Source organism: Cryptotermes secundus, unplaced genomic scaffold, assembly GCF_002891405.2.
Source record: "Cryptotermes secundus unplaced genomic scaffold, Csec_1.0 scaffold390, whole genome shotgun sequence".
Taxonomy (NCBI): Eukaryota; Metazoa; Arthropoda; class Insecta; order Blattodea; family Kalotermitidae; genus Cryptotermes; species Cryptotermes secundus.
The window spans coordinates 345,028-366,666 of NW_019744414.1; the positions used below are offsets into that span (position 1 = coordinate 345,028).

Sequence of the window (21,639 nt, forward strand, 5' to 3'; positions counted from 1 at the left end):
TTTTACAATAGGACACCAATATAAAATTTAATTAAAATCCATAGAGTAATTCTAAAGATGAAATAAAGCAGACAGACACATTTCTCATTGTGTTTACTGCATGCAATTTGTACAAAGAGTGTAAAATACTAAGATATGTTCTGAATATTCTTGTAAAGACATTTCACAAAAATACTACGGTCTATATTTAAATAAAGTAAAGTTTATTAATTTTTACAATGAATGGCAAACTGACTTACGTGCAAGAGAGTGAAAATATAGTCTAAGCAAGAGTTTCATTCTTCATAATTTATAAAGCCAGAAGAAGTTTCAGATACAAACAAAACTATAAGACCAATACATTGGGAAAAATATGGCATAATTTTTAATAAAAAGTAAACTGCAAAGATATAATTTGCCCAGATATCTGCTCAAAATTCATACAAATGGAAGATGACAGTAAGTGTTACCTCTTTGAGCAGGTTTCCAGAGCGTCGTCTCCACCGTGAGACACGACCACAACGTGAGAGTCTCCCAGTCCCTTGAGAGGCAAGACGAGGTGAGGCCAGGGTTGCTATCTGTTTCTTTATGCCACCACGTGATGCAACGGCTACCACTCGGCTGCCCAGGCGCCGACAACGTCTCTCACGCTGCTCACTACGTAGCCACATGATGGATGAGCACTACCGGTTAAATGTTGATGATTCCATCAGTGGCTAACATTCAATTACTCTGTCTCCTCAATGGCAAGTCACTAACACTCTCCAGCTTGAAACATCACACTCTTCACACTACACCACTGATCAGGATCATGCTGGGATTCCCAGGACCCTGTCTCCGATATGCACACTATTCAGCATCAACATTGGAGCCCTGAGAACATCAAACAAGTAACTTGAAAATCCATCCAATATTCAACCTTATTTCAGTCCTGTATTATACATATCAACAGCTTCTATCTGAAATTTTGTTTTTTAAAGCAAACAATTGGAATGGTTATGAAATATTAACAAAACTGGAATCCAACTGGCCTATTCTTTGGGGCACAGTCATTCCAAATACAGCAGTCTCTATGCAGAGAGCTTTTTAACTATATTCACAGATTCACAGCTGTACGCTTGACAGTGACCGCCATGCTGCCTGCTTTGCCGATAAATCAGTATGCCTGATGGCAGATAACGTTTGGAATGAAGGGAAATAATTAACTTGTGGATCGCTTGATGGCATAATGTTTCAGTGTGAGCAGCAAGGTTAATGCATGCGAGCTGACGAGTTTTCAGTGGTAGACAGCAGTTATCAGCTCCATTAGTGACCTGTTCTCAGTTACAGTCAGTAAGCAGTGTGGTACATCATGGTGCAGTATATTTTAGAGCAAAGTGTATTTCTGTGTGACACCTATGTCCAATAAGAATCTGCTAGAAAGTGTAGGTGAAAATTTTGACATAAATCTTGAGAGGATAGAGTTCCCAGCAGACAAACAATTCACTATTTGGTGAATAAACTTAAACTAACCAGACTATTAATAGACAAGAAACAAAAACAAAAGACCGTTTGCTTCCTGAGGAGAAGTTAGATGACATAGGGGCCAGACTTGAAGATACACCTAGAAAATCACTGAAACGTCTAGCTCAAGAGACTGGAATGGCAAACTCTATTCCAAGAACGGAGACAAAACTGGTGAAGCCTAGACCATATAAAACAACGGTGATCCACGCACGCCTTGCAATCCAGCTAGTAGGGTTCAATTTTGCAGTTGGTTTCTACAGTCTGTCGTCGAAGGTGAGATGGATCCGCAATTGATATTCTTTTCTGAGGAGGTTTTATTTCACTTGCAGGGATACATAAATAGGCAAAATAATTGCTACCGGAATTCACAGAATCCACATCTAACCCACAAAGTCCCGCTCCATCCAGTGGAAGTTGGCATCTGGTGTGCTGTAAGTGAAGGATTGTTGTACCTGTGATTTTTAATGAAAGAATTAACTGCAAAAGATATTGACGTGTAGAGGGACAGCATTTTCAACACTTCCTATGATCTGTGAATTGTAACTACTTTATTCTGAATGTTATCAGCCATCAGACATGCTGATTCAACACTGTCAGTGTATATTTATCGGAATAACAAAGGAACTCTGCTGTATTAATTATTCACACTCTAAGTCAATGCAGACTGAAAAACTGACAGACTGGGAGCTGTTTCAAAGCCTCACCTCTGAACTCGTTATCTTCAGATATCTAAATTCACTATTCTAACGAAGCTGATAAAATAGCAAGTGACTTTGTATCCTCTCTAGATTCGACATACAGGCTATCGACTAGAAAAACTAAAATTTTGGACCTGAAATATGAGATACCTGGCCTAAATCATTTATTAAAGCATAAAAAAGCTTATAATATTATGGCAAGAAACCAGGGATCCAGCATGAAAAACGGCAGTAAACTGGGTAACTCAAAATATCAGAAGAATGGTCCGAAAAAGAGCACTTGAAAGACGAGAAACTAAGTTGGCAAACCGCAAAGTCACACCTCAAGAAATATGGCCTATTGCAAAATCCCTCACAAAAGGTGGTAGAACAAAACACCATCTGCAATTCATTATCCCTTATGCCTCATATTTTATCCAATTAATAAAGCCAACATAATCGCAGACTGCTTAGAACACCGGTTCAGAGCGCATGATTTGTGTGACTGAGACCACAGATGATGTGGAGGCTCAAGCTGAAGCCCCACTGGCTACCATCGATGAAGATATCCCTCATAATTTCTGACCCTGTGATGTATAAAAAAAAATACAATCCTTGGAATTATGTTAGGCTTGTGATTTTGATGGAATTCCAAACCAGAGTAGTTTAGGACTCCCTATGTAGCCTCCTCAGTGAGGGCCGCATAGAAATTACCACTTCCAGCAGTTCCTGTTGTTGCCTGCATCCCTGCTGCTGTGGGAATGTGGCCCGGACAGTATAGAAAACATCTAGTGTTGTTACCATACTGTTCCCTAGCAATGGACGTTTCTTCTGCCTCCACAATTCTTGTTTTGTGCAAATATGCCACAATACATAATTTCCTGCAGGAATCAATGAAAATGTCTGAGATTTGCTACAAAGAGTATTAGTATTCTTGCCATTACTTAACTGATTGTCATGTACAGTATAGTACATCATTAATCCATCTTTAGTTGCCCCCAGATTCTGATTTCTCACATAATAGTATATGTGAAGATGTGGTATAGATCCCCCACATTCCCCCTTCTCTCTCTAGAGTCTTCCAACAGCTTCCACTGACTACTCTACTGTTCTTCTCCCCCAACTCTCAATCAGCCAGCAATCAGTTTGCATTACAGTGGATGCTGTTAATTTAATTTTGTCTAGACTAGTTCATTGGATTAAAAATAAATAACAATATATGAACTCACACAGAACGTCGAATACCTGTACTTAGGTATAATATTGTATTATCTGAGGCATCTATATATGCATTTATAGTTGTACTGGAAACAAGAGGGTCACATGGTAACGTGGTTTGTTGAGGCATTACGCTACAAGCCGAAAGGTCGTGAGTTCCCAATCAGGTGGACCTTTTTCAATTTACCTAATCCTTCCAGCCCCACTATGGCCCCAGGGTCAACTCAACCTGTAACAGAAATGATTACCAGGAATCTTCCTGAGGGGTAAAGGGTGGCTGGCACATATGGCTCACAAACTTACTGCCATCTGTGAACCCATTGTCTAGAGAAAATGTGGGAGCCTTGACGTCTCACAACCCTATGGGCCTTCAGAGCCTGTTACAGGGATAGCTTTTCCTTACCTTTTACTGGAAACAAGAATTTATTTTATGACTTGTTTTACACACTTGTCCCAGGGCTACGAATTTTGTAAAGTCTGCAAACATATTCTATTCTTTCCTGTTCTACAAAATCAGCATAATTCCTAATTGTGATAATGCTACAATAATTACATGAATGTACAAGATGTGTCATGTGCACATAACTACAACACCATAACTTTATGACCTGAAATGAATGCTAATATTTTTTAATCTGTCTTGATGACTTTTATGGCATGACTGTTTACAGATCTGTAGGTGAAAGGAAGAGATCAAAAAGATAAGTTTTTTCTCCATCAAACATTCCCTGAAACAAATATGAATCAGTGTATTTGTGACCAAAGAGAGTAACAGCTTAGGGTTGACTGAAGAACCCAATTCAATATGACATGCCTTCCACATATTACTGCATGGCAGTTGTACTAAAGGTGCACCCACGCTTTAGCAGGAAGAGAGTAGCAGCAGTAAAACTCTCTTACCGTTAACACTAGTTCATGGTTAACAGCATTAGTGCTTCTTTTTGCCTTTGTCATTTGACTACTGTTTTGGTAAGGGTAATTCTTGCTAATATCTTTCTTTTTGGCATTTCTATAACCTGTTCATATCAATAGAAGCCATTCATCTCTATTGTTCACCATAAAGCGAATTCTGACTGATGTATGAAAACAGCATTGTGTGGACATTCTTCTTACTCTAGTAATGTAAACAGAAACGATGAGTTTTGCAATGAGGGTGTAATATTTGATGTAACAGGTTGTTAATGACTGAGCATAAGAACAAATGAAATTGGTGTATGTATATAGAAGAACGTCTGCCATTTGTGAACAAATGCTAGTAATAATGGTTTTCCAATTAAAAAAAAAAAAGGTAAAGCTATCCCTGTAACAGGCTGTGAACACCCATAGGGTTGTGAGACGTTGAGGTTCCCACCTTTTCTCTAGACAATTGCCTCACAAACTGCTGTAAGGTTGTCAGCCTTATGTGCCAGCCGCCCTTTAGCCCCCAGGAAGATTCCTGGTACTCATTTCTGTTACAGGCTGAGTCGATCCCAGGGCCATTGTGTAGGTGGAAGGATTAGATAAATCGAAAATATCCACTTCATCAGGACTCGAACCCGCGACCTTCCAGCTTGTAGCATACTGCCTGAACCAACTACGCTACTGCGTGCCCCAGTGGCTTTCCTAGAGCATTAAGAAATCATGCCATCTTGAGTTGATCACAAAAAAATAAGGCACCTTTTGTATTGAAATTCTCATGAAAAAGATTCAAAGGCTTCCAGGAGTTAGTCTACCTTAACCAAGCAACATTTTTAAAAGAAGCAAGAGTGGATCAGTACAGCAAAACGGGGATAACATATTATAAAAGCATTACTTCAAAGCCAAATAGCAATAAGAATATTCGCAATGAAAGCAATGCAGTATATTAATATTATATGACTGCACGCACATAGCTGGATGGCGCATAAAGCTGACAACCTTACCGCCATCTGTGAGCCAACTGTCTAGAAAATGTGCAAGCCTCGACGTCTCACAACCCAATTGGCCTTCAGGCCTGTTACATGGCTCGCTTTAATTTTGTTTTACCTTACACACATAGTGTACTTATATCAGCCACACATACCTGCTGTCAACCAGTAAGAAAAATATTAACCCAGTACGTTTAAATTTCCCACTGCTGTGTGAGTACCTTAAGATGACATAATGGTACACGTTACTAACGGGCGATGATGCACCCTTGATGGTACTCCGGCACAACTTTATTACGCTACTAAACTTACTGCAAAACCAAGGCATCAATCACACCTCCCAGCGCCGTTTACAGCTGCTATCTTCTGCTACAGAGTCTTAACATACGTAAATAGCGACAGAATGCAAACGTTCTAGCCACCTTATGATCCTAGTCATAACTACTTTATAAGGTTTTTGCGCATTCACAACGAAAAGTTGCAGCAATGCGCTTATTAGCTCCGCCACGTCTGCCTACGTAACAACCCAAGAATCGAAGAAACGGAATTTCATGAAATTTTAAAATGGTTTTAATAAAATAGGTCCACACTTCGCCGACAAGCGGCGGTCGCTCGATCGGTATAGTTCGCTTGCGGACTACAGGTCACGGAGTGCAGCGTGCAGGTCCACATATTCCAGTTTTGGTTGAAATCGGGTAACAAAAACAGAAACATTACATCGTGACCTATAAGTGCATGCCGAGCGTAATAAATACCTAAATTATGTATCTGGCCTTAAGCATTCCGAGCAAAAGCCGTAGGAGGAAACCAACATTTTATATCTGATATACATATTTCTTTCTTCTGTGTGGTTTCTTAGACAAAAAAAAAAAAGCGTGCGAAAGCGCCAGCATTGTTACGATATGGCTGTCCTTCATAGATTTAAGGGTACAGTGCAAAAGCGGGATGGTTCCGGTTGCGGTCGAAATTTCGTTTTACATATACATAAAATACGCTCCATGTGTGGGAAGAACGGTGTGGCTCAAATCATTAGTTACACTGTTACAATGCGAATGGAACCACGCAATGGTGTAGTTAACTGAATTTTTACATGTTTTTATTGTTTTCCAAATGTTCGTTAAAGTGGAACCATATCCCTATTACACTGCAACCGTTCAATTAAATATGCGTTCTGGTGTGATACCGTATAGTCTGGTCGATGCTTACCAGCATTTCTGAGAAACGTCAGTAAATATCTACCAGATTAAACGGCGTCACATCCTGCAAGGCAGTAATCTTCATGGTCACCGCCGTGAGAACTTCTAACCTCACATTTCTTAACTTTTATTCCTTTGTAAAAAAAAATGTAAAGCTATCCCCTTAACAGGCCGTGGAGGCCCATAGGGCTGTGAGACGTTGAGGCTCCCACATTATCTAGACAATCAGCTCAAATATGGCGGTAAGGTTGTCAGCCTTACGCGCCGGCCGCGCTTTACTCCCCAGGAAAATTATTTAATTAATTCCTGGTACTCATTTCTGTTAGAGGCTGAGTCGACCCCAGGGCGATAGTGCGGCTGGAAGGATTAGGTCAACTGAAAAAAAAAATCCAATGACCTCATCGGGACTTGAACCCGCGGCCTTTGCACATACAGCGAATCATAGTGTCACTTATTGCTGCTGGACTGTTCAGAGTAGTTACCCACCCTCACAAAGTTTAATTCAGTCAGGGCAAGAACTGAAGGAAATGTAATCTTTGTATCTAGTGAATTTATCTTTGCTGATCACAGTCGCAGCGCGGTCTAGGGCATGAACAGTCTTCGCCCGCTCGAACACTGAGATCGTGGGTTCTAATCCCATTGAAGGCATGGATGTCTTTGTGCGTCTATTCTGTGTTTGTGTTGCTTTGTGTGTAAGCAGCGGCCTTGCGACGGGCTGATCTCCCGTCCAAGGAGTCATATCGACTGTGTATAGGATTAAGAAAGTGAAAAATGGGCCAAGGTCCAAAGGGCTGCAGAGCCATGGACAGAGAGAAAGAGTTTATCTTATTCACCTGAAACAAGAAGAAAATTCAGCTGATTAAAGGGTCGTATCGACGCTATAGGCACGCACATTTCCCGCACAGTCTCAACTGATTCTGCAGCACAGAATTATTCACTCAAGTATAGATAGGATGGAATGATATGGGCTGGATCTATCTGGCTCAGTAGAGGGACCACTGGGGAGCTCTTGTGAGCACGGTAATGAACCTTCGGGTTCCATAAAACGCTGGAAAGTTCTTGAATAGCTGCAGAATTGGCGGCTTCTCATGAAGGGCTCAGCTCCATGAGTGAAGAGCAGCTTATACACTCGGCGGGGTATTTCCGCCCACCGTTGCTCACGTGTTGCGAAGAAGCTTCTCTGTCAAGAGTCCTCCTATCTTCTGATATAACGGCGTGCAGGCCGTTGTTCTTCGACCCTGAACGCAACATGTTCCTCTGAAACGCCACTTATTTTCAAGGGACTACACGGTCTTCTATCCCAGCTGATAGGGTTCTTCATATCAACAGTTGTGAGATCCTCAAATCCTACAGGCTATCTATTATCCTCAATACATCTTCATGTTTTACTCAGCAGTGGGATAAGCAATGTCGAACTTCGTCTCAAGTTGGAAGAATAAAATTTGGGGACTGAAGTGCTTAAGAAAATATCAGATCCAACAGAAATTAAATTACGTCAGAATGGTGAATTTCCATAACCAGAAACTCCCGGAGTTTTATTTAGCACGGAATTATTTGACCATAAAATTGAGGTTAGGAAACGGGCTCCTCATGTAACAATCATGGTAAAAAAAACGCAAATAAAATGTTGTTCGGAAAATCTTGGAAGTGAATTATTGTAAGACCGAAAAGCAAACGTGAACATAATATAAACATGATATATACTTCTGTGTCCATACAGTATAGCAGGATGCTAGAATACAACAATACGAAACATGACTGGGGTTTGAACCGATCCATAGCAGGAATGTATCGTTCTGCTCCTACCTCTGATGACTGTACGTCGTGCACATACACCTTCCATGCTGGTATGCTGATGTTATCCACTGGACTGTACATTTCGACCTTCATAAACCCTTTCTCCTCTCCCTTTTAAAAAAGCTTTGTGTCGTCTCTTTTCTCCTTCAAGGTTATTCTGGTCCTAGCAACAGACTTGTGAACAAAAACGGCATTTAATTTCCGGTGACTATTTCTTTTTAAAGGATTGCTTTCTTTAACGTAGAGTATGTCCGTGTACTGTTTGTACATTTCGCGATATGCAGTGCAAAGCAGGTTGCTGAGAGCACACTTCGGTATACGTAGGTTTCGTTCCATTCACATCTCATGTGCTCTCACTTGGATATTCACGCATCAGTCCCACGGAACAGAGCCGATATTTCAGGTAGATAATGGTGGACTATACAAAACTATAATTTTGCCTGTGGTTCTGTATGGGGTGTCAAACGTGGCCCCTAACATAATGGGAGAAATAAAGACTAAGGATGTTTGAGAACAGGGTCTTGAGGAGAATATTTGGACCGAAGAGAGATGGTGTCACAGGAAGTTAGAGGAAAAAGCGTAACGAGGAGCTTCATAAATTGTACTCTTCGCCAAGAATAATTAGAATGATCAAGTCAAGGATGATGATGTGGGCAGGGCATGTAGCACGAATGGGGGAGAAGAGGGATGCATATAGGATATTGGTGGGAAAGCCAGAAGGAAAGAGACCATTACTGAGACAAAGACGTAGGTGGGTGGATAACATTAAAATGTATCTTAGAATGGGGTGGAATGGACTGGGTTGATCTGGCTCAGGATGGGGACCAGTGGAGGGCTGTTGTGAACACGGTAATGAGACTTCGGATTCCATAAAATGTTGGGAAGTTGTTGAGTAGCTGCACAACTGGCGGCTTCTCAAAACGGGATAAGCTCCATGTACTTAGTTCTGCCGGTCATTCGCAATACCATGAACTTCATCATCAGTGAAGTGCTTAACAGCCTGGGAAAGAAACCCTGATACCCACTCCATAGGAGACTATACACACACCTGCAGATTCCACCAACTTACACATTACGAAGCGTTACATCTTCTGGGAATTAACATCATATAATCAGATGAGAGTCAACAAATGTTTCGGAGGAACATACCACCTCCGCCTTCAGGGTCGAAGAGCACCATGCAGCAGAGGCGCTCTGCTTACCGCTTTTTCATTTTAATTTCTTGTTTGGCTTATTCTCTGACTCTGTAGATGGAGCCGATATGTTCGTACGAATCTGACTTTCACCGAACTAAAATGCATTAACTCGCTACAGTCACCGCTGTGAGAACCTCAAAGCAAACAAGCTGTATTACATCCAGTTTTGACTGTTCTTTGTCACTCGTCAACCACCAAGCTTTCTCACACTGGCCCTCATTTATTCCACGGATTTCCTCAACTCTGAAGACAGGCAACAGAATAACTTGGATGGCAGATCTATACCATAGCTATGTGTCCAGGTGTCTACCAACACAAAAACACACAACAAGAACTAAACGAACTACCCATACTTCTGATTTGTAGGGTAATTCTAACCCAACCAAACTGGTGACAGAATAAACCGATTACACAAACATTTCCCTTTCGAAGCCTGCGGATTCGAACCATGGGCAACTGGGCAATTATGTGCCTTAAATAAATATGCGTTTTACACGAAGGTGTAAGTTTGGTCCCTTCGGGTGAAAACTGGCGATAATGTTAGAGAAATAAAGTCGGTAACTTTTTTCATCGCAAATCTGGTATTGCTAGTAACTCCTGCCTGTGAAGCGGGATTCTGTATAAAGAAGCTTCAACCACACGTCTGAATTGTTACCCCTTAAAAATTCTGCGTTGCGTTTATGGAATGGAAATTGATCGAAAATGACATCATGCCTTGAATAAGCTGCGTTAACATCAAAATTCTGTTTCTCAGCCGGAACTCAACAATGAAAACGTCACTATCGCCGAACATTCAGGAAGGCAATGCCACTCAGTCTCTCTCTAAACCAATTAGACAGGAAGATCTCAAAATATGTACGTACGCATTACTAAAAACGACTATAAGAGGCCCAAATGAAATGCTGAGGGAAATGGAGAACGCTGCACAAAAGGGTTTTACATAAGACCCTGGGCTCCAGAGTTCGTTCCTTCAAATTTACAACAGTTCCAATACCTATATATGCACAGCGTAACTTTGGCCCTGTTGCAAATATCGGCCTAGTACTACACATTCTTATACACACATAGGGGCACGCGGTAGCGTAGTTGGTTCAGGGGCTATGCTACAAGCCGGAAGGTCCCGATGAGGTCATCGGATTTTTTTCAATTAACCTAATCCTTCTGGCCACACTATGGCCCTGGGGTCGACTCAGCCTCTAACAGAAATGAGTACCAGGAATTACCGTATTTACGCCTGTATAGGCCGCGTGCGTGTATAGGCCGCAGCACAATTTTTAGACAGAAATTATAGAAAAAATAATTTTCTTGGAATATTATTTCAGGAGTATTACACCCTGTATTACTAATTATGAATATATATTTTTTTTAATGAAGTGTGATTTCGAATATTTCGAATATAAGCCGCACCCCAGTTTTCCTCTTGAATTTTTGGCAAAAAATGTGCGGCCTATACATGCGTAAATACGGTAATTAACTACTTTTCCTGGGGAGTAAAGCGCGGCCGGCGCGTAAGACTGACAACCTTACCGCCATCTTTGAGCCGACTGTCTAGATAATGTGGGACCCTCAACGTCCCACAACCCTTTGGGCCTTCACGGCCTGGTAGAGGGATAGCTTTACATTTTTATATATACACACATTATAGTGCTTCACCGCCTCAGAAATTTCCCTAGGCTATCCAATACTCAATCCTCGCCTTTTAAGATTATTCAGGCATTCCTGTTACTGGCATGAGGAAAGCAATACCCTTAACAGGACTGTGAACAGGAGTGCTCGCCGCAATGAAAAATAGAGATATCAACACGCCAGTAGGGATTCAAACCTATGACCTGGTCGCCAAAGCAGCAAGCACCATGCTTCACCGGTTATTCTCACCGCGGCTGCCTTGCATTCGTCGGGCGAATATGAAATGTGTGGCTCAAAGCATCTATCTAGCCTTTGAATTGTAGTCTGGTACGAACACCCGGGGTTCAATTGCGGCGGACCAATTACAATCACCTTCTGCTCCTCTGCACAGAATTCGGCTTATCCTTCGACATTGAAGATGGAGAAAAGACGCTCCTCCGAAACAGTAGTCGACTGTCAACGGACTACACGGCGTTATATCCTGCGAGCACCTCAAATTCTACCTACAAACGTGGTTATATTATTTACGTCGATATCGCCTATCCATCCAAACATTTAACGACAACCCCCCGAAAGGAAACATGTGGCCACGTGACTTAAATTTCGTGTTCTTTGAATGTGTTCATAATGTGGGGTAATGAAATCTAAAATGCACAGAAACAACACAATGCAAAATTTCGCTAATACAATTCGCGCAAACTGCGAGAGGCCATTCTTAATGAAGAGAAAAACTTCAACTAGTCAGTGTTCGAATCCAAAGGATCGATTACACCAAAATGGTGTTACTTGGGGCCGATGACATTTCATATGGAGACACTGGTGGGGATGAAAGCAAAGGTTAATGCCAACATACACAAACCCAATTCACTTAGCGGATCATTTAGCCCGGGCTCCCTATACGTGGCAAGAATAAGTCGTAACTGGCATGGCTGTACATACTCAATGCCTCATTCGAATCTCATTGTTGACAGCAAGGCAACAGAGACAAATTTTATGTTTCAAAATGTGGGTCTCTTCGTTGTTACCTACGTTCGGTAAAAATCACGGCTATTTTACGTGACATGGTTTCATGATTGTTCGTTTTTAAAAGAAAACGCCGTTCAAGCGTTATGCGAGGATTTTGACGCGGGCGGAGTAACGAAATATCCGTAGAAAATCGGCTTTCGCACACTAAAGAGAATAACAGACTTTTCAACAACATCACTTCGGCACTTTTCATGGGGAGAATACTTTAATGAAAATACAGATGACTAGTAAGTTCAAAATTTTCTATTTATGAAAGTATAGTATTTAACACCAAAATATTAATATCTCTGATTACATGATAGAGAACTGCTCAAGTACTTTCGAGTACAAGTGATAACATTTCAAATTCCTGTGGCTGTGTTGTACAATGTCCACTGGAACCAATTCCTAATCTAAATGCTAATATTGCAACATAGCCAACATACGATTTCTGAAAACAGTCTTGTTATTCTCACAGAATGAAACATCTTGAAAAGTCATGCACACGTTCAATCGAATCCGATCGGCATACAACCGTTTTTGACGCTTACCTGTAAACAGTCAAATTTACTACAATCTGTATGTAATTAAAGTCGGTAATTATTAAAATTCACAATAATTAGCACATCTTGCGATCGCCCCCGCAACATTCGGAAGTCCTAGGTCCACTGAGATTAATCAATACGTACAGCCCGGGGTGTGACGTCATCGTCACGTGAGACCACTATATACATGCATACACACTGAGGTGTATGTGTAAATTGTTGCGGGAAGTTATACAATTCGTTGCATCATTCGCCCTGCTACAAAAGAACTAAATCTGAGTTCGGATTATACACTATGCATGTCTGATCAGAGTTATGTAAGCCACGCCAGTCAAAAACACTGACTATAAACAATGACTATAAAGACTAATTCTGACAACCTGAGTGTTCGTGTGTTCGGAAATAATTTGCTGTGACGCTACGAAAAAGTGAGGGTAAACTGGGGAAACAGAAAGAGAACGATGATTTATTGTATACTACATACATCTGAAGGCCGAGATCACGAATGGTGGAGGTATACCTCCACCCCCGCACGCTTTCATGATGTGGTGCTCAATTAAGCACAGTTACAACTTTGTTTTTTACGCTTATCTTAAACAACTGGTTTACAATTGTGTTTTTTCCTTTAGTTTTCCTCATCCTTCTGCATATCAAAGAATTCTTACAGAACCAAATAAAACACATTATCCATTAAAATTCGTGTCTATTTGACGCAAAATGTAAGTATCGCTTACAATGTTAACATCTACTCTACAAAACCCCAATCGATTAAAGCATCAACACACTCTCATACTTTATGTAAAACTGTATATTCTAAAGGGTTCTAATGATGGTGTATAATATTCAGAATTAATGCGTTTTTGGACTCCGTCCACTGCCCGGTATTCTAAAAACCAGACAAAGCAACGTTTCGGAATCTTGATCTGTTTCCGTCCTTTGCTAAGGGGGAGAGATACCTAGTCTGTTGGGTGAGAAAGAGCTAACCTCAATCAGTAATCCAGTGACTGCAGTTAGCTTTTTTAACAGGCCCAACAGAGTAGGTGTCCCCCCCCCCCGCCCCTACCTGTGGTCGGAATCAGATCCAGTTTCCGAAACGCTGAGTTCTCTGGTATTTTGGGTACCGGACGATCGACAAAGTTCAAAACTCCAGTAATTCTGAGTAGACTGTAATTTTTAAACAAATATCAGCCAACATGCCACAACCTTGAGACCCGGGGGACTGCACTGTACCCCTAATGGGCAGCAACAGTGAAGGCAATAGTAAAAACACACAAACATTCGACTATTTGACAAGATATAATTGTGTCCTATCAACATTACAACCCTACGATTAAACTTCACTGAGTGCTAGCAATGCACCCTTGATCGATTAATATAGCATAAAATTTAAACTGAACACTGGGAATTTTAAACAATCTATACCCATTCCTTCACTCATATATAACTGGTGCCGCGGTCAAGAATACGTGGATCTATTTATCCGCTCCCCCATACGCCTTCATGGTGCAGTACTTAGCTAAGCACAAGGGGAACTTTACCTTCATATCTATTTCACCTGGGTTTCCTGCGGGCCAGAGATACACAAGATATTTGACTTAACGTGGTAAAACGAAAATGCCCGTTGTTTATTCACGAATATCGGACTTACGGGGTGCTAATTCTCCAGTACTCCTAAGATTTAATTGTTTAATGCTGCGAGCAGGAGCACGGGAAAAACGCTTAAAAGGGAACTGAATCAGAATTAACATAATGTAAACACCTCACGCTGGTGCACTGAAATACTGACATTAATACACGTGGTATTCTTTCCAGTCCTACACAAAACCCTGTACACATAATACCTACAAATCCTTGTAAATGACCTGATTTCACTTTCATTCATCATCCTCTACGAAGGCGGTCTTTCCATATTCTTACTGCCAATCACATCCTTGAACGTTTGTTAATGGTTTAAATCTTCAGCGGGTCGAGACTTCGGTATTAGATACAAATGAATCGACACTGCAAGCCCATGCAAATACAGAAAATTCCAGCGAATAGCACACATTTAAAAAGATATGGCTTAATAATAATTACATACCTTGATAATGTTATTCACAAAATGTTGAAATTCACACTACTTTTACTATCATACACTTCACAAGTAATCGCCGATTACATGCACATATGCCTGACGAACCACCAACAACAAACATGGCGACCCAAGCTCCAGAAACCGCGAAAAGCAGCGAACTCTACTAAATTCATCACTAGGCCACTTTCTCCAGCGGCACACTATATTTAGGCGAATGAGACGAACAACGTCCAGGATTTTCTGAAGTAGAGCACTAGGGAAAGATAAAACAACACTGTGACAATTTCTCAACAACTTAGAACAAACCTGACTACGCATAACACCCGCGCCATCTATCGGTACTAGCAGAAAGTTTCCACAGTTAGTTGCACAATTAAAAGAAATGTTTTGTTTCTTTATAGCGTAAATACAGTTTTCATTCTGGTGACATTTTATAAAATTATAATCTATCTTTTATTCTAGAGAGATATTTGGTTTATCAACAATTTGCAAGATACTAGTTTAAATTTGGTCCACCAGATGTTCCTACATTAGATAAAAGATCGATTATGATATCGAGTCTCGATCTCGACTCACCAACCACAATGATCGACAATATAAGTCTGTGCCGTATTTCGCATAAAGGACGAAGACGGATGCTAGTACTAAATAAGTTTGATGTCACAGTCGACGGAATTAATTAACCTTTTATAATAATGAATACGTGTTTTTAATCTACTACGAGATGTTTAAATTTATGTAGGCATTTGCCATTGGGCAGATGATAGCATAGTTGGTTGAGGCACTATGCTTCAAGCCCCGATAAGGTTATTGGGTTCTTTTTCAATTGACATAATCCTTCCAGCCGCACCATGGGCCTGGGGGTCCACTCAGTCTTGTAACAGAAATGAGTACCAGGAATATGCTTGGGGGTAAGGGGCGGCTGGCGCATAGGGCTGGCAACCTTGCCGCAATCTATGAGCAGATTGTCTAGAAAATTTGGGAACCTCGACATATCTCACAACCCTATGGGCCTCCATGGCCTGTTACATGGATACCTTTACTTACTTACACATTTCCTATTACAGCATAATATAAAACAGTTTTGTCTATGTTACATCCTCATGAGGCCACCCATGCATCTAGATTTTGTTTTGGATGATGGTGTTCTCACATTGGAAGCAACATTCCAGGTCCATGCAGTATTTTGTCTGGGCACAATGAGCATATCAGTTTCATATGATCAAAGACAAGCCAGTCATGGCACAGCATCAACCTGGGCCACTGCATCCACCAACTACAATATCCTGTTCACCAAATCCTGATACATGGACATCATTAGGGAGGTAATTGCTGACACACATGAAAGAGGAGGGCAAGTCATCTATATACTAAAGGGCCAGAACATCCCTCCTAAGGATATCCTGTTACTTGATTTCTCCAACATTCTTATAAGAGAATATAATAAGTACCCTTTTTTGGGACCTCCTTTGTTCTCTTCCTACCCTTCTTATCTTCCATATCCTCATGATTTTCTTTCTCCCATCACCTACCCTGTTACACTTCTTCCTGACTTGTCCACCTTCCTTCTGCCTATGATTTTTTCCACCTTCACAAAAAAATCGTCTTTTCGGGTTCACTGACTCACAGCTCTGTCCCTAACTTCCCTCTCCAATGTCACACAATGCTTTCCCTGCTTGGATCACTTCTTCAATCCTGAAGAGAAATGAAGGAGGGTCTTCTGAAATGCTGGTACCTACCTATCACTACATGATATCACATGCCAAAAGACAATCACAAAGGGATATACAAAGTCATAGGGATATAATCAATGATTAACAAAAGAAAAACAACTCCTTTAATATGAACAAAATGGTACATTATCGACGATCCGCTTTGCCAATACCACGTTTTCCAGCAAACAAATGTTTCGGCATCTTAGTGCCAATGAACCTATCAGCTTCTCCCTTGAGACCCTTCTTCCCAACCTTCTTTGAAATTGCTTTGTGGGCAACCTTCTTCAACTTCTTTTTCATCTGTGGACAGAAACATGGAAATCAAGTCATTTATGTTGGAATAAGATCAGGATATGAAACAAGCCACATCTACTGCCAAGAATGCACCTAACCTTTGTACTGCAATATTAATACAGTTGTGACAGGAAACATTCAGGTCACAAAATGTGGGCTGACCACTGAGCTACAGTATGTCTTAAATAGGAACACAATTTATAGTACGGGCACATAACAGTTCATCTCTAAAATTCTTCTTTCATAACTGATGTTATAAATTTCATTCTTTTTTTGTATTACATCTTTGGAGCACAGAACTTTAACTGATCACAAACTCAACTGGAAACACTGTGCTATGTGTGGCTGCAATATATTAATTCTAACACATGTTAATAAGAAAGTTCAAAAAGGACTTCTTGAAAATGGTTTGTACAAAGATGCAGATGTTCAGAACTTTTATATCTTTCATTTCATCAGCTATTCACAGGCTTCTCTGAATTTCTGGCATTCTTACAAAGAGAGAGAAAGAAAAGCCTTATGTGGAGATAAGATCTGTCCTCTGTTCTTCTGTGATCCAATATCAGTGCTCAAGTCATTTATAAAATTTTCTCAAGATTCAGTATGGGAAACTTTTACTATAATTGTTGGGCAATACTGATTTTCAGCCACTGTTCCATGGCAAAGCCTGGTTTATGTAACACCAAAAATGAACTTTTTCACATATGCTATAAATCATATTGCTGCTATTACTGAAATTCAGTATCAAAGACTTCCACTAGAAGTTGCTGAGAAAGTAACTTTAATTTTTAACCACACTGATCCACAACAAAGCCTAGTTTGCTTGTATAAGACCATGAACAGAATTTTTCATGTATCACATAAATCCTCGCACTGCTCTTGTTGAAATCTGATCTGGGAGACTTCCACAAATTTTCATTTCATTATTTCTATTCCTAAGCAAGTGTAATGAACTTCTACAAACACCATTAGCAATTCAGTGTAGTATATTATGGAGTACTTCAAATCTTGTTATTTTAGTTTATTTTGCTTTTGAGATACTGTACTCATACATATATGGAGGTGGTCATGTCCACCTACCTGCATCTTTCATTTTCAAAACTACAGCTGAATTTCGATGACGGTGATGGGCTATACTAAAAGCTGTCAGGAAAAATTAATTCTTATTTGTACAGCTCCAATATAACTCCTACTTTCTTTAATTGCAAAATGAACTCATTGTACAAAAAAAGTTGTGTATGCTATTAAATATTATTGTAAAATCTTTTCATATTAATATTTCACAAAAGACAAAAACATCTTCTGACACTACCCCTCATGTGTCTATAGTGCGACTAGCTTTATACTCACAAGCACGAGTGCGCACACTTGAACGTATGCCACATAGCATCAGGCTGACCGTCAGTAACATGAACTTCCTAATGATCCAGAAGTTATTACAGGGAAAAGAGAGAAACACAAAAAATTTACTTTCTACTGTGTGGAATAACTTCCATAGAAGTTGATTTCATGCTGACTTCCCGTCTCCTGGCTTGGGAGTGAATGTCAAACAAAGCTGTTCTGTAAGAATCACACAAGTGTTTTACCTACATTTTCTCTTTCAAATTCCTCAGTCACTGAAGGCAGACACTGAAGTACAGTAACCTTTGGAATCAAAGATAAGAAAGCCAGTGCAAGCCAATATACTGCAAAGCACCTTCACGGATTCAGCATTACTGGGTTTTTGGACTTTGTCTATCATCTGGTATTCTAAAAAAAACATGAGAGAACATGTCTTGGAAACTGGATCTGTTTCCATCGTCAGGTGAGGGGTGAGGGACACCAGCTTCAACGATTATTTGCTTCTAACTATTTCTCCTGAGTTGTATATACTGAATCATGACTGTGCAATCAGGAAGAAAAAGTTGCCAATATTTAAGGAATTATCCTCATATTCAAAATAGAACTTGGATGCAAAACAGATACTTGGCAATGACAACCATTATTTGACTATACTTACAACACTGTCCTTGATGCCCATTTCATCTCTGGGGGGCCGTGACATACTCCTGGACTGACCTTCTGAATCAACTCGCATGCGCTTTGTTGGTGGACGAGACAAAGAGCGCACTCTGCGTCGAGTTTTGGTGAAGTGGGCCTGGTGGATAACAGAATGACACTGTTCATGGTAGGCCAACAAACAAACTAAAATACCTAAACTTTATCAACATGTTAATTAATGACCATGAAGGTTCAACAAATGTCAGCATAATTCACCAATCACATAAAACATCACTCACCAGACATAAAGTTTCACTAAAAGAGAAATTTATATGTGACATGTAATACTTTTCAATTTTTCAGTCACAGAGACAAATAATGATATCAGCAGCAGCAGCAGCAGAATCATTTTCCTCCTTCCCAGTATTAAATCCACCTGATCTGTTACAGGTACATTACTGAACACATTCATTTTTAGGTAATTTTGCACAAAATATAGAAGACAATATACTGAAACCTGATTTAGTGAATATTTTTCTGGACCCCACCAAAGCCCAATATAAACAATGTATTATTTCTCAATATTTAGTGAAACTGAATTTAGTAAATAACCATCATTTAACCCTTCCGCACCGACATCCGTGTGCTGCACCGACTCTTGCACCGACCTGCGCAGTGTTAGCTTTGAAGGACGTCGCTGACAAAACGAGGAAAGATATTCCAATTTTCTTTTCAGGAGTACATAGATTAAGGTTTCATCTTTCAATTGGTATATGAGTTATTTACTTTGGACGAATTTTTAGCACGGTATTTTTATTTTATATCATTAGTGTAATAGTTCGTACTTTGGTCTCATTGCGCCTAGATTGCATTGAAATTTTTCAAATTCTAAGTAAGGAAAATGTATAAAACTATATATCTTTCGACTCTATGGTCTTTGCTTGTCTATATGAGTCACTCATTGAAACCCCAGACGAAGGTTTTCCTTGAGTGGGTTGCTGTACAGTCTGCTGACACAATGAAGTAGTCAAACAAGAGGGACCTTTTTTCTTGGAACCAACTGCAACCTAAGAAAACAAACTTACGAATAATACAGAAATTTATGATGTCATAACACTTTCTTCTCTCAGTCGCGCCATAACCATGGCCTCTACAAGTAGGAAAGTTTTACAGGACAATGAACTAGACGAGCTCCTTGCTCACGACTTGGAAGTTAGTGAGTTCGAATATTCGGATAGTAGTGAAAACAGTGATAATGAAATTGAAGATCAGGCTGTAGTTGATGCTATCCAAGATCATAGTATTGAAGATGACGACGAAATAGTGGCGAGGGTTCCAGTGGCGGATTCAGACGAGTTATTTTTGGCAAAATATGGATAATTATGACGGCGTTCGCGAACGGTTTTCTGAAAATTCGGGGCCGAGAAATCAGTCTGTGAATGTGCTCGACATAGTACAGACATTTCTATTATTTTTTACTGAGGATTTTGTAAACAATATTGTTCAGGAAACAAACACTTATGCGCAACAATTCATATGTGGGAGGGTTTTTCCATTTAGATCTCCAGCTAGGCAGTGGGTACCAGTGACACTAAATGAAATGTATGTGGTCTTAGCCTTGTTCTTGCTGATGGGTATAGTCAATAAGCCAACTCTAAATTCATACTTTTCAACGAAAAGATTACTATACACTCCAGCATTTCCTGATGTAATTTCGAGAGACAGATTCCAGCTTATATGTAAATTTCTCCATTTCAATGACAATACTAAGAAAGATAATTACCTAGGACCTACAAGACTTTTCAAAATTTTTCCTGTCATTCAACATCTCAACGAAAAATTTCAGACACTCTTCTATCCTGGACAAAATATTTGTATTGATGAATCGCTTACACTATGGAAAGGGAGATTGGCATTCAAAATGTACTTGCCACTGAAAGCTTCAAAATTCGGCATAAAAACTTATGAACTCTGTGATTCCAAATCTGGGTATTTATGGTCATTTATTGTTTACACTGGCAGCGAAACCCAACTAAATTCTTCACTGATCAGAGAAAATACCAATAAAACAACATCTGTTGTTCTACATTTGGTCGAACCGCTCCTCCATAGAGGTCATACTCTATGGATGGATAATTATTACAATTCCCCCCAGTTAGCAAAATTATTAAAAAATCATGGCACTGACTGTGTTGGGACCCTTAGGTTGAACAGAAAGGGTGTCCCAACAACTGTAAAAAACACAAAGTTGAGAAAGGGCGAGATCATAGCTCAGCACGCAGGTCCTATAACTGTTCTCAAGTGGCAAGACAAAAAACCAGTTTCCGTGATCTCTACATTTCACAATGCCGACACACAGACAGATATAAAGAGAAACAAAGAAATAAAAAAACCAAAAATTATAATTGATTATAATGAAATGATGGGTGGCGTTGATTTGAAAGATCAGCTTTTACAGTACTACAACGTGGAAAGAAAAAGACTTCATAAGTGGTACATGAAACTCTTCAGATGCCTTTTGAATGTGACAGTGGTAAATGGCATGATAATTTATAACAAGAATCAGGAAAGACTGACAGACCACTTAGCATTCAGAGTAAATCTGGTAGAAGGGTTGCTGTTGAAGTTTACGGACCAGGAGCAGGCAGCACGTAGAGTACAAGGTCGACGTCATTCATCAGATAACACCATCCCCCGGCTTCGTGAAAGACATTTTATTAGTAAAATTCCCCCATCAGGAAAAAAGGCTAGACCACAAAGGCGATGTGTAGCGTGTACAAAAAACAAAAGAAGAAAAGAAACCGTGTACTGGTGCAGTGATTGCGATGTTGGGCCATGTATTGACCAGTGTTTTCAGGATTACCACACCAAACTCAACTTTTAGCAGTTCGAGTGAGTAAAAAAATATTATTTATCATAATTATATTGAAAAATATATATATATA

General features: G+C 40.0%; 2 protein-coding genes across 2 annotated transcripts in view; both read right to left on the reverse strand.

Annotated features, from left to right (window-relative positions):
- LOC111874736 (CTD small phosphatase-like protein 2) overlaps positions 1–15,027 on the reverse strand; it is a 47,844-nt gene extending 32,817 nt beyond the window's left edge. The window contains exons 1-3 of the mRNA XM_033755576.1: positions 14,712–15,027; positions 3,392–3,609; positions 450–852 (exon numbers count right to left, since the gene is read on the reverse strand). Of these exons, the coding sequence (XP_033611467.1) occupies positions 450–650 (201 nt within the window). The 5' untranslated portion in view covers positions 651–852; positions 3,392–3,609; positions 14,712–15,027. The remainder of the gene's footprint in view (positions 1–449; positions 853–3,391; positions 3,610–14,711) is intronic.
- Positions 15,028–16,519: 1,492 nt separating this feature from the next.
- The window catches only part of LOC111874740 (nucleolar GTP-binding protein 1), a 34,348-nt gene continuing 29,228 nt past the window's right edge, over positions 16,520–21,639 (reverse strand). Inside the window, exons 12-13 of the mRNA XM_023870483.2 lie at positions 18,714–18,851; positions 16,520–16,720 (exon numbers count right to left, since the gene is read on the reverse strand). Coding sequence (XP_023726251.1) covers positions 16,565–16,720; positions 18,714–18,851 — 294 coding nt within the window. The 3' untranslated portion in view covers positions 16,520–16,564. The remainder of the gene's footprint in view (positions 16,721–18,713; positions 18,852–21,639) is intronic.